Source organism: Salvelinus alpinus, chromosome 22 (assembly GCF_045679555.1).
Source record: "Salvelinus alpinus chromosome 22, SLU_Salpinus.1, whole genome shotgun sequence".
Classification (NCBI taxonomy): domain Eukaryota; kingdom Metazoa; phylum Chordata; class Actinopteri; order Salmoniformes; family Salmonidae; genus Salvelinus; species Salvelinus alpinus.
The window spans coordinates 50,728,043-50,742,197 of NC_092107.1; the positions used below are offsets into that span (position 1 = coordinate 50,728,043).

At 47.3% G+C, this 14,155-nt stretch overlaps 1 protein-coding gene across 1 annotated transcript in view; it reads right to left on the reverse strand.

The window, feature by feature from the left end:
* dhx34 (DEAH (Asp-Glu-Ala-His) box polypeptide 34) overlaps positions 1-13,079 on the reverse strand; it is a 39,300-nt gene extending 26,221 nt beyond the window's left edge. The window contains exons 1-4 of the mRNA XM_071360264.1: positions 11,998-13,079; positions 11,651-11,767; positions 5,150-5,344; positions 3,557-3,811 (exon numbers count right to left, since the gene is read on the reverse strand). Of these exons, the coding sequence (XP_071216365.1) occupies positions 3,557-3,811; positions 5,150-5,344; positions 11,651-11,767; positions 11,998-12,684 (1,254 nt within the window). The 5' untranslated portion in view covers positions 12,685-13,079. The remainder of the gene's footprint in view (positions 1-3,556; positions 3,812-5,149; positions 5,345-11,650; positions 11,768-11,997) is intronic.
* Between the last annotated feature and the right edge of the window lie 1,076 nt (positions 13,080-14,155).

Below are 14,155 nucleotides of genomic sequence, written 5' to 3' on the forward strand. Positions count from 1 at the left end.
GACCAGCCCCTAGACCTGCCCCCTAGAGCTGCCCCTAGACCTGCCCCTAGACCTGCCCCTAGACCTGCCCCCTAGACCTGCCCATAGACCTGCCCCTAGACCAGCCCCTAGAGCTGCCCCTAGACCTGCCCCCTAGAGCTGCCCCTAGACCTGCCCCTAGACCTGCCCCCTAGACCTGCCCCTAGACCTGCCCCCTAGAGCTGCCCCTAGACCTGCCCCTAGACCAGCCCATAGACCTGCCCCCTAGAGCTGCCCCTAGACCTGCCCCCTAGACCTGCCCCTAGACCAGCCCATAGACCTGCCCCCTAGAGCTGCCCCTAGACCAGCCCCTAGAGCTGCCCCTAGACCAGCCCCTAGACCTCACCCTGCTGTACTGTTACTGTACCTCATCCTGCTGTACTGTACCTCATCCTGCTGTACTGTTACTGTACCTCATCCTGCTGTCCTGTTACTGTACCTCATCCTGCTGTACTGTTACTGTACCTCATCCTGCTGTTACTGTACCTCATCCTGCTGTACTGTTACTGTACCTCATCCTGCTGTACTGTACCTCATCCTGCTGTACTGTTACTGTACCTCATCCTGCTGTACTGCTACTGTACCTCATCCTGCTGTACTGTACCTCATCCTGCTGTACTGTTACTGTACCTCATCCTGCTGTACTGTTACTGTACCTCATCCTGCTGTACTGTTACAGTACCTCATCCTGCTGTTACTGTACCTCATCCTGCTGTACTGTTACTGTACCTCATCCTGCTGTACTGTTACTGTACCTCATCCTGCTGTACTGTTACTGTACCTCATCCTGCTGTACTGTTACTGTACCTCATCCTGCTGTACTGTTACTGTACCTCATCCTGCTGTACTGTTACTGTACCTCATCCTGCTGTACTGTACCTCATCCTGTTGTACTGTTACTGTACCTCATCCTGCTGTATTGTTACTGTACCTCATCCTGCTGTACTGTTACTGTACCTCATCCTGCTGTTACTGTACCTCATCCTGCTGTATTGTTACTGTACCTCATCCTGCTGTACTGTTACTGTACCTCATCCTGCTGTTACTGTACCTCATCCTGCTGTACTGTTACTGTACCTCATCCTGCTGTTACTGTACCTCATCCTGCTGTACTGTTACTGTACCTCATCCTGCTGTACTGTTACTGTACCTCATCCTGCTGTTACTGTACCTCATCCTGCTGTACTGTTACTGTACCTCATCCTGCTGTACTGTTACTGTACCTCATCCTGCTGTACTGTACCTCATCGTGCTGTACTGTTACTGTACCTCATCCTGCTGTTACTGTACCTCATCCTGCTGTACTGTTACTGTACCTCATCCTGCTGTACTGTACCTCATCCTGCTGTACTGTACCTCATCCTGCTGTACTGTTACTGTACCTCATCATGCTGTACTGTTACTGTACCTCATCCTGCTGTACTGTTACTGTACCTCATCGTGCTGTACTGTTACTGTACCTCATCCTGCTGTTACTGTACCTCATCCTGCTGTACTGTTACTGTACCTCATCCTGCTGTTACTGTACATCATCCTGCTGTACTGTTACTGTACCTCATCCTGCTGTACTGTTACTGTACCTCATCCTGCTGTACTGTACCTAATCCTGCTGTACTGTTACTGTACCTCATCCTGCTGTACTGCTACTGTACCTCATCCTGCTGTACTGTACCTCATCCTGCTGTACTGTTACTGTACCTCATCCTGCTGTACTGTACCTCATCCTGTTGTACTGTTACTGTACCTCATCCTGCTGTACTGTTACTGTACCTCATCGTGCTGTACTGTTACTGTACCTCATCCTGCTGTTACTGTACCTCATCCTGCTGTTACTGTACCTCATCCTGCTGTTACTGTACCTCATCCTGCTGTACTGTACCTCATCCTGCTGTACTGTACCTCATCCTGCTGTACTGTACCTCATCCTGCTGTACTGTTACTGTACCTCATCCTGCTATACTGTTACTGTACCTCATCCTGCTGTTACTGTACCTCATCCTGCTGTTACTGTACCTCATCCTGCTGTACTGTTACTGTACCTCATCCTGCTGTACTGTTACTGTACCTCATCCTGCTGTTACTGTACCTCATCCTGCTGTTACTGTACCTCATCCTGCTGTTACTGTACCTCATCCTGCTGTACTGTACCTCATCCTGCTGTACTGTACCTCATCCTGCTGTACTGCTACTGTACCTCATCCTGCTGTACTGCTACTGTACCTCATCCTGTTGTACTGTTACTGTACCTCATCCTGCTGTACTGTTACTGTACCTCATCCTGCTGTACTGTACCTCATCCTGCTGTACTGTACCTCATCCTGCTGTACTGTACCTCATCCTTCTGTACTGTACCTCATCCTGCTGTACTGTACCTCATCCTGCTGTACTGTACCTCATCCTGCTGTACTGTACCTCATCCTGCTGTACTGTACCTCATCCTGCTGTACTGTACCTCATCCTTCTGTACTGCTACTGTACCTCATCCTGCTGTACCTCATCCTGTTGTACTGTTACTGTACCTCATCCTGCTGTACTGTTACTGTACCTCATCCTGCTGTACTGTACCTCATCCTGCTGTACTGTACCTCATCCTGCTGTACTGTACCTCATCCTGCTGTACTGTACCTCATCCTGCTGTACTGTACCTCATCCTGCTGTACTGCTACTGTACCTCATCCTGCTGTACTGCTACTGTACCTCATCCTGCTGTACTGTTACTGTACCTCATCCTGCTGTACTGTTACTGTACCTCATCCTGTTGTACTGTTACTGTACCTCATCCTGTTGTACTGTACCTCATCCTGCTGTACTGCTACCGTACCTCATCCTGCTGTACCGTACCTCATCCTGCTGTACTGTTACTGTACCTCATCCTGCTGTACTGTTACTGTACCTCATCCTGCTGTACTGTTACTGTACCTCATCCTGCTGTACTGTTACTGTACCTCATCCTGCTGTACTGTTACCGTACCTCATCCTGCTGTACTGCTACCGTACCTCATCCTGCTGTTACTGTACCTCATCCTGCTGTACCGTACCTCATCCTGCTGTACTGTACCTTATCCTGCTGTACTGTACCTCATCCTGCTGTACTGTACCTCATCCTGCTGTACCGTACCTCATCCTGCTGTACCGTACCTCATCCTGCTGTACCGTACCTCATCCTGCTGTACTGTTCCTCATCCTGCTGTACTGTTCCTCATCCTGCTGTACTGTACCTTATCCTGCTGTACCTCATCCTGCTGTACTGTTACTGTACCTTATCCTGCTGTACTGTACCTTATCCTGCTGTTACTGTACCTTATCCTGCTGTACTGTACCTCATCCTGCTGTACTGTACCTCATCCTGCTGTACTGTACCTTATCCTGCTGTACCTCATCCTGCTGTACTGTTACTGTACCTTATCCTGCTGTACTGTACCTTATCCTGCTGTTACTGTACCTTATCCTGCTGTTACTGTACCTTATCCTGCTGTACCTCATCCTGCTGTACCGTACCTTATCCTGCTGTACCGTACCTCATCCTGCTGTACCGTACCTTATCCTGCTGTACCAGGGACAGGGTGCTGTGGAGGGGCAGGACGATCCAGCGCTTGGTGTGTGTGGCGTAGGCCTGGCATGCCTCCAAGATGGTAGATATCTCTGCCACGCCGCTGAGGAACAGAAGCAGGTCGCCCCTCTCCTCGGGCGGGTAGCGCTGGTCGATGCCCTGCAGCACACGGAGGTATGGCCGGGGGTCCAGCTTCTCCGACCGGGACGGCTGCTCGTCTTGTGGAATGGGCTGGTAGATCACCTACATATCAGAGAGAGAGAGGGAGAGGAGGGTGATACAGTCTTCATCCTTCTGGTCAAACGCACTATATAAAGGAATAGGGTGGGACTCAGCCATAGAAGAAAAGTGAGTTCCTGGACGTCACAGGAAGAGACAGGAAGAGGTATTATCTAGAAACTCAACGGCCCAATCTTTAATTTCAACAGCCTGACCCTGACACTTTGTTTGGCAGAATGAAAAATGGGACTAGAGAAATTTTAGGCCTAACCACTTTAAAATTCACAGGACATTTCTCCAAAAAGTACAGTCTTTGTCCCCATGTGCAGTTGCAAACCGTAGTCTGACTTTTTTATGGCGGTTTTGGAGCAGTGGCTTCTTCTGCTGAGCGGCCTTTCAGGTTATGTCGATATAGGACTCGTTTTACTGTGGATATAGATACTTTGTACCTGTTTCCTCCAGCATCTTCACAAGGTCCTTTGCTGTTGTTCTGGGATTGATTTGCACTTTTCGCACCAAAGTACGTTCATCTCTAGGAGACAGAACGCATCTCCTTCCTTAGCGGTATGACGGCTGCTTGTTCCCATGGTGTTTATACTTGCGTACTATTGCTTGTACAGATGAACGTGGTACCTTCAGGCGTTTGGAAATTGCTCCCAAGGATGAACCAGACTTGTGCAGGTGTACAACTTATTTTCTGAGGTCTTGGCTGATTTCTTTTGATTTTCCCATGATGTCAAGCAAAGAGGCACTGAGTTTGAAGGTAGGCCTTGAAATACATCCACAGGTACACCTCCAATTGACTCAAATGATGTCAATTAGCCTATCAGAAGCTTCTAAAGCCATGACACCATTTTCTGGAATTTTCCAAGCTGTTTAAAAGGCACAGTCAACTTAGTGTATGTTAACTTCTGACCCACTGGAATTGTGATACAGTGAAATAATCTGTCTGTAAACAATTGTTGGAAAAATGACTTGTGTCATGCACAAAGTAGACGTCCTAAACGACTTGCCAAAACTATAGTTTGTTCACAAGACATGTGTGGAGTGGTTGAAAAACGAGTTTTAATGACTCCAACCTAAGTGTATGTAAACTTCCGACTTCAACAGTATCCAACATCTCTGAGTGCTGTCTATTCCTATACTTATGATATAGCATGGTCCAGAGGGTTTTCAGACCTCTCCCCGGGGACCCCCAGACGTTCCATTCATTTCAACTCATCCACACCTGATTCCACTTGTCAACTAAATCATCAAGCCCTTGACGAGGTGAATCAGGTGAGCTTGTTCAGGGCTACAACCAAAATATGAAACGTCTGGGGGGGTCCCAGAGGAGAGGTTTGAAATCTATTGTCCACTCACCTGTATAGGGAAGAGCCTGCCCGGTACCTGCAGTACAGGTGCAGTATTAAAGTAGCTGGAGAAGAGTTTGATGTTGATGGTGGCAGACATGAGGACCAGGCGGAGGTCGGGGCGGGTGGCCAGGAGGGAGCGCAGGACCCCCAGGAGGAAGTCACAGTGGAGGTGTCGCTCATGCACCTCATCGACAATCAACACCTGGGTGGAATAGGGAGGTAGATCCACACACGGACAGGTTATGGGACAACTAGGGGAGGTAGATCCACACACGGACAGGTTATGGGACAACTAGGGGAGGTAGATCCACACACGGACAGGTTATGGAACAACTAGGGGAGGTAGATCCACACACGGACAGGTTATGGGACAACTAGGGGAGGTAGATCCACACACGGACAGGTTATGGGACAACTAAGGGAGGTAGATCCACACACGGACAGGTTATGGAACAACTAGGGGAGGTAGATCCACACACGGACAGGTTATGGAACAACTAGGGGAGGTAGATCCACACACGGACAGGTTATAGAACAACTAGGGGAGGTAGATCCACACACGGACAGGTTATGGGACAACTAGGGGAGGTAGATCCACACACGGACAGGTTATGGAACAACTAGGGGAGGTAGATCCACACACGGACAGGTTATGGAACAACTAGGGGAGGTAGATCCACACACGGACAGGTTATGGGACAACTAGGGGAGGTAGATCCACACACGGACAGGTTATAGAACAACTAGGGGAGGTAGATCCACACACGGACAGGTTATGGAACAACTAGGGGAGGTAGATCCACACACGGACAGGTTATGGAACAACTAGGGGAGGTAGATCCACACACGGACAGGTTATGGAACAACTAGGGGAGGTAGATCCACACACGGACAGGTTATGGAACAACTAGGGGAGGTAGATCCACACACGGACAGGTTATGGAACAACTAGGGGAGGTAGATCCACACACGGACAGGTTATGGAACAACTAGGGGAGGTAGATCCACACACGGACAGGTTATGGAACAACTAGGGGAGGTAGATCCACACACGGACAGGTTATGGAACAACTAGGGGAGGTAGATCCACACACGGACAGGTTATGGAACAACTAGGGGAGGTAGATCCACACACGGACAGGTTATGGGACAACTAGGGGAGGTAGATCCACACACACAAACAGGTTATGGAACAACTAGGGGAGGTAGATCCACACACGGACAGGTTATAGAACAACTAGGGGAGGTAGATCCACACACGGACAGGTTATGGAACAACTAGGGGAGGTAGATCCCCACACGGACAGGTTCTGGAACAACTAGGGGAGGTAGATCCACACACGGACAGGTTATGGAACAACTAGGGGAGGTAGATCCACACACGGACAGGTTATGGAACAACTAGGGGAGGTAGATCCACACACGGACAGGTTATGGGACAACTAGGGGAGGTAGATCCACACACGGACAGGTTATGGGACAACTAGGGGAGGTAGATCCACACACGGACAGGTTATGGGACAACTAAGGGAGGTAGATCCACACACGGACAGGTTATGGAACAACTAGGGGAGGTAGATCCACACACGGACAGGTTATGGGACAACTAAGGGAGGTAGATCCACACACGGACAGGTTATGGGACAACTAGGGGAGGTAGATTCACACACGGACAGGTTATGGGACAACTAGGGGAGGTAGATCCACACACGGACAGGTTATAGAACAACTAGGGGAGGTAGATCCACACACGGACAGGTTATGGGACAACTAGGGGAGGTAGATCCACACACGGACAGGTTATAGAACAACTAGGGGAGGTAGATCCACACACGGACAGGTTATGGGACAACTAGGGGAGGTAGATCCACACACGGACAGGTTATGGAACAACTAGGGGAGGTAGATCCACACACGGACAGGTTATGGAACAACTAGGGGAGGTAGATCCACACACGGACAGGTTATAGAACAACTAGGGGAGGTAGATCCACACACGGACAGGTTATGGAACAACTAGGGGAGGTAGATCCACACACGGACAGGTTATGGAACAACTAGGGGAGGTAGATCCACACACGGACAGGTTATGGAACAACTAAGGGAGGTAGATCCACACACGGACAGGTTATAGAACAACTAGGGGAGGTAGATCCACACACGGACAGGTTATGGAACAACTAGGGGAGGTAGATCCACACACGGACAGGTTATGGAACAACTAGGGGAGGTAGATCCACACACGGACAGGTTATGGAACAACTAGGGGAGGTAGATCCACACACGGACAGGTTATGGAACAACTAGGGGAGGTAGATCCACACACGGACAGGTTATGGGACAACTAGGGGAGGTAGATCCACACACGGACAGGTTATAGAACAACTAGGGGAGGTAGATCCACACACGGACAGGTTATGGAACAACTAGGGGAGGTAGATCCACACACGGACAGGTTATGGAACAACTAGGGGAGGTAGATCCACACACGGACAGGTTATGGAACAACTAAGGGAGGTAGATCCACACACGGACAGGTTATAGAACAACTAGGGGAGGTAGATCCACACACGGACAGGTTATGGAACAACTAGGGGAGGTAGATCCACACACGGACAGGTTATGGAACAACTAGGGGAGGTAGATCCACACACGGACAGGTTATGGAACAACTAGGGGAGGTAGATCCACACACGGACAGGTTATGGAACAACTAGGGGAGGTAGATCCACACACGGACAGGTTATGGAACAACTAGGGGAGGTAGATCCACACACGGACAGGTTATGGAACAACTAGGGGAGGTAGATCCACACACGGACAGGTTATGGGACAACTAGGGGAGGTAGATCCACACACGGACAGGTTATGGAACAACTAGGGGAGGTAGATCCACACACGGACAGGTTATGGAACAACTAGGGGAGGTAGATCCACACACGGACAGGTTATGGGACAACTAGGGGAGGTAGATCCACACACGGACAGGTTATGGGACAACTAGGGGAGGTAGATCCACACACGGACAGGTTATGGGACAACTAAGGGAGGTAGATCCACACACGGACAGGTTATGGGACAACTAGGGGAGGTAGATCCACACACGGACAGGTTATAGAACAACTAGGGGAGGTAGATCCACACACGGACAGGTTATGGGACAACTAGGGGAGGTAGATCCACACACGGACAGGTTATGGGACAACTAGGGGAGGTAGATCCACACACGGACAGGTTATAGAACAACTAGGGGAGGTAGATCCACACACGGACAGGTTATGGGACAACTAGGGGAGGTAGATCCACACACGGACAGGTTATAGAACAACTAGGGGAGGTAGATCCACACACGGACAGGTTATGGGACAACTAGGGGAGGTAAATCCACACACGGACAGGTTATGGAACAACTAGGGGAGGTAGATCCACACACGGACAGGTTATGGAACAACTAGGGGAGGTAGATCCACACACGGACAGGTTATGGGACAACTAGGGGAGGTAGATCCACACACGGACAGGTTATAGAACAACTAGGGGAGGTAGATCCACACACGGACAGGTTATGGAACAACTAGGGGAGGTAGATCCCCACACGGACAGGTTATGGAACAACTAGGGGAGGTAGATCCACACACGGACAGGTTATGGAACAACTAGGGGAGGTAGATCCACACACGGACAGGTTATGGAACAACTAGGGGAGGTAGATCCACACACGGACAGGTTATGGAACAACTAGGGGAGGTAGATCCACACACGGACAGGTTATGGGACAACTAGGGGAGGTAGATCCACACACGGACAGGTTATGGAACAACTAGTGGAGGTAGATCCCCACACGGACAGGTTATGGAACAACTAGGGGAGGTAGATCCACACACGGACAGGTTATGGGACAACTAGGGGAGGTAGATCCACACACGGACAGGTTATGGAACAACTAGGGGAGGTAGATCCACACACGGACAGGTTATGGAACAACTAGAGTGTGTCCCAAATGGAACCCTATTCCCTATATAGTGCACTACTTTAGACCAAAGCCCTATAGAACCCTATTCCCTATATAGTGCACTACTTTAGACCAGAGTCATATTCCCTATATAGTGCACTACTTTAGACCAGGGCCCTATTCCCTATATAGTGCACTACTTTAGACCAGAGCCTTATTCCCTATATAGTACACTACTTTAGACCAGAGTCATATTCCCTATATAGTGCACTACTTTAGACCAGAGTCATATTCCCTATATAGTGCACTACTTTAGACCAGAGTCATATTCCCTATATAGTGCACTACTTTAGACCAGGGCCCTATTCCCTATATAGTGCACTACTTTAGACCAGAGCCCTACAGAACCCTATTCCCTATATAGAAAGTATTCAGAGCCCTTGACTTAAAATAAACAAAAAAAATTACGTTACAGCCTTATTCAAAAATGGATGAAATCATTTTTTAAATTCTAAAATTGATTAAATAAATACAAATCCTCATCAATTTACACACAATACCCCATAATGACATCACAATACCCCATAATGACATCACAATACCCCATAATGACAAAGCGAAAACAGGTTTAGAATTTTTTGAAAATGTGTTAAAAAAATAAAATAAAATAATCTTATTTACAGAAGTATTCAGACCCTTTGCTATGAGACTCAAAATTGAGCTCAGGTGCATCCTGTTTCCATTGATCATCCTTGAGATGTTTCTATAACTTGATTGGAGTCCACCTGCAGCATTGAAGGTCCTCAAGAACACAGTGTCCTCCAACATTATTAAATGGAAGAAGTTTGGAACCACCAACACTCTTCCTAGAGCTGGCAGCACGGCCAAGCTGAGCAATCGGGGGAGAAGGGCCTTGGTCAGGGAGGTGACCAAGAACCCGATGGTAACTCTGACAGAGCTCTAGAGTTCCTCTGTGGAGATGGGGGAACCTTCCAGAAGGACAACCATCTCTGCAGCACTCCACTAATCAGGCCTTTATGGTAGAGTGGCCAGACAGAAGCCACTCCTCAGTAAATGTTGTGGGGATGTTTTTCAGCGGCAGGGACTGGGTGACTAGTCAGGATCGAGGGAAAGATGAACGGAGCAAAGTACAGACAGATCCTTGATGAAAACCTGCTCCAGAGCGCTCAGGACCTCAAACTGGGGTGAAGGTTCACCTTCCTAAGCACACAGACAAGACAACGCAGGAGTGGCTTCGGAACAAGTCTCTGAATGTCGAGTGGCCCAGCCAGAGCCCGGACTTGAACCCGATCGAACATCTCTGGAGAGACACGAAAATAGCTGTGCAGCGACGCTCCCCATCCAACCTGACAGAGTTTGAGAGGATCTGCAGAGAAGAATGGGAGAAACTCCCCAAATACAGGTGTGCCAAGCTTGTAGCGTCTTACCCAAGAAGACTCAAGACTGTAATCGCTTCGTCATTATGGGGTATTGTGTGTAGATTGATGAGAAAAAAACCTATTTAATCTATTTTAGAATAAGGCTGTAACGTAACAAAATGTGGGGAAAAAATCAAGGGCTCTGAATACTTTCCGAATGCACTGTATATTATCAGGTATATTTTATATTTATATGTATTATATATTATATTTACCTGGAATATATTATATTTACCTGGTATATATTATAAAACTGGGTGGTTCAAGCCCTGAATGCTGATTGGCTGACAGCCGTGGTATATCAGACCGTATACCACGGGTATGACAAAACATTAATTTGTACTGCTCTATCATTTTGTTCATAACCAGTTTATCATAGCAATGAGGAACCTCATGGGTTTGAGGTATATGGCTAAGAGCTGTATCCAGGCACTCTGGTTGAAAATGCCAAGAGTGTGCACAGCTGTCAAGGCAAAGGGTGGCTACTTCTAAAATATAAAATACATTTTGATTTGCTTAACACTTGTTTGGTTACTACATGATTCCATGTGTGTTATTTCATAGTTTTGATGTCTTCACTTTTATTCTACAATGTAGAAAATAGTAAAAATATAGAAAAACCCTTGAATGAGTAGGTGTTCTAAAACTTTTGACTGGTGCTGTATATTATATGACCGGGTATATATTATATTACCTGGTATATACAGTATTATATATTTTATTACCGGGTATATATTATATTACCTGGTATATACAGTATTATATATTTTATTACCTGGTATATATTATATTACCTGCTATACAGTACCAGTCAAAGGTTTGGACACACCTACTCATGAAGCTGGTTGAGAGAATGCCAAGAGTGTGCAAAGCTGTCATCAAGGCAAAGGTTGGCTACTTTGAAGAATCTAAAATATAACATATATTTTGATTTGTTTCATACTTTTCGGGTTACTACATGATTCCATATGTGTTATTTCATAGTTTTGATGTCTTCACTATTATTCTACAATTTAGAAAATAGTAAAAATAAAGAAAATCCCTTGAATGAGTAGGTGTGTCCAAACTTTTGTCTGGTACTGTATATTATATAACCTGGTACTGTATATTATATTACCTGGTACTGCTCCAGGTCCCCGTCAGCCTGTATCTGTCTCAGTAGTAACCCCTCTGTCAGGAACAACAGCTTGGTGGATGGGGTACGGGTCCCCTCGAAACGGATCTGATACCCAACCTGCAGATAAAACACAGCTGTGTTTCAGTGTGCTTGTAGGTCTGATAAATGTCTGGCTGTTGATTTGGTCTTTGTGTAAAGTGTACAACATTGTGAAAAATGATCTCTTTCAGAGAAGAAAAAAAAACACTTACTATTGTGTGAAAAATGATTACATTTTGTTTGATATTCCAAAAACTATAATTTTTCAAGCCTGTAAATAAACAGCTTCTTACTACACCACTACCTACCTTGGAGCCGTACTGGTTGAGACTCTCGAAGCTGACCCTCTTGGCGAGGGAGATACAGGCAATCCGTCGTGGCTGAGTGCAAGCTATGTGACTGAACCCAGAGGAGAGGAGGTACTGGGGGACCTGGGTGGACTTTCCACAGCCTGTATCCCCCGCCACCACTACTACCGGGTTAGCCCGCACCAACTCCACGATCCGGTCCCGGTACTGGAAGATAGGAAGGGCTTTCTGCTCCGTCCTCAACTTGGCCAGCTTCCCAAAGCTCTGCCTCTGGCTGAAGTCCAGGAAGTGTAGCAAAGCCAGGCGACAGTCAGCTACCTCCTGACTCCCTGGACCTGACGAGCTGTGTCTCTGATCAGACCTCCCCGTCTCCAGCCTCTCCTCTGTGTCTTTGGTACAAACTGACACGTTGATCCGATAGCGGGCGTCATATTCCTTAGGCAGACCCAGATCTACAGTCTTCTTCCTATCTCTGCCCTCTTCCATGTCTTCCTTCCTGCTGCCCCCGGACATGTCCTTCCTGGTTTTGAACCTCTGGAAGCGCTCGAAGAAGCTCCAGAACTCTTTGTGTTCCGTGGTTCCGTTCTGGATGTAGTCATGCTGACGGAAAAATATCTGGTCCATCTGAGCCCGGCACTGAGTACTGTCCCAGTCCCAGCTACGGCTGTCTCTTCTCCTCTCTGACATCTCTAACGTTACAGCTTTATATAACACACACTCACGACTCTGACATTAAGTCAACCAGATGATTAGTAAGTCAATAAGACTAGCTAGACGCTCACTCAATAGTCTCTTAAAGTCTCTTAACATAGAAGTCTCAATTAGTTAGCTAGTAGAGTAGTTGGCTACTAGCTAGCAACTCCTTTACATTCAAGATAAACAATGTGTAAGCTAGCTATAGCTAAAGGTTATCTTGGTTTAGTTTATTTAACAATCCAAATACCCATAATCAATCCAGTAATCCGTTTAGGTTATGCTTTCCTGTTTCATCAGATCAATATTCAAGATAGCGCCAACAGAAAAATGAATACAAAACGATTGACAAAGTTAGCAGCGGAACAATAATAAGGACGGTCCGTCTGAACTATTGTCCGACGACAACTGCTGCCATTGGGTATATAGTTCCGCATGGTGAAGTTGATTTCTGTCACATTTTTTTATTTCACCTTTATTTAACCAGGCAGACTAGTTGAGAACAAGTTCTCATTTACAACTGCGACCTGGCCATTGACAAATCAAATATTTTATTGGAAATGTTTTAAATGAAATCTCAAACCATGTTTGGTTCTTATGTTATGTTTCTTGTGAATACTGTAATAGCAAACACATGCAATACTCAGATCATTTTACCGGCTGCAATTATTCATTTTAGAAACATCTTGAACTGCATTCTTTGTAGTTTAAGTATCACTCTGCACTGATCAAGAAAGGGCTGGCTCACAAAAGCTCTACTGTTCTCTACTGTATTTTCATCAGAAACACTCGTCTCCACCTCCACTGAGGCTTATCAGATTGTCAGAGTACAGAAGGCTGTATAGCAGGTAGGGAGATTTGCATTGTGGCTGGGGAAATGGAGAGAACAGGTGGAGGTGTGGAGAACTCTGGAGCTGACATCGGCCTGGTCGTCTGGTCTCTACTGACCTTCTGTCTTCTGTCTGGTCCTGCCACAGGTACTATGGTGGCGATTACTGTGTGATTAGCTCAGCTGCACAGTAGAGGTCAATTCAAATTAAAAACTCACATTTTACAAAACTAGCGGCTGCCTAATCATGATTAACTGGGGAGAAGTCCTCACAATAACCTAAAATACAGTCATATGTTAACAACATGATTGATGTTTACAGATATTCTCTTCTCACAGGTGACCAACATGCCCACTGCTCTGAGTTCCTCTGTCTCAGCCCTCCGACTCTTCTGGTGAGGCTCCTCAGATTCTCCTCTGAGCAGGGTCCCTGTGGTTCCCCCTTAGACCTCCCTCCTTCAGGCCTGCCATCTGGCCAGGGCCTCCCTCCACTTCCACCAGGCCTCCCAGGACTGGCCCCTGGTCCTGTGGCCTGGAGCCCTCTCAGCCCCACAGTAGTGATTGTCCCAGGCAGGAGGCCAGCCAGGCTGCAGCCCAGCTGGGCGAGGGTGATGGCGGGGGAGCTGTTAGAGGCGG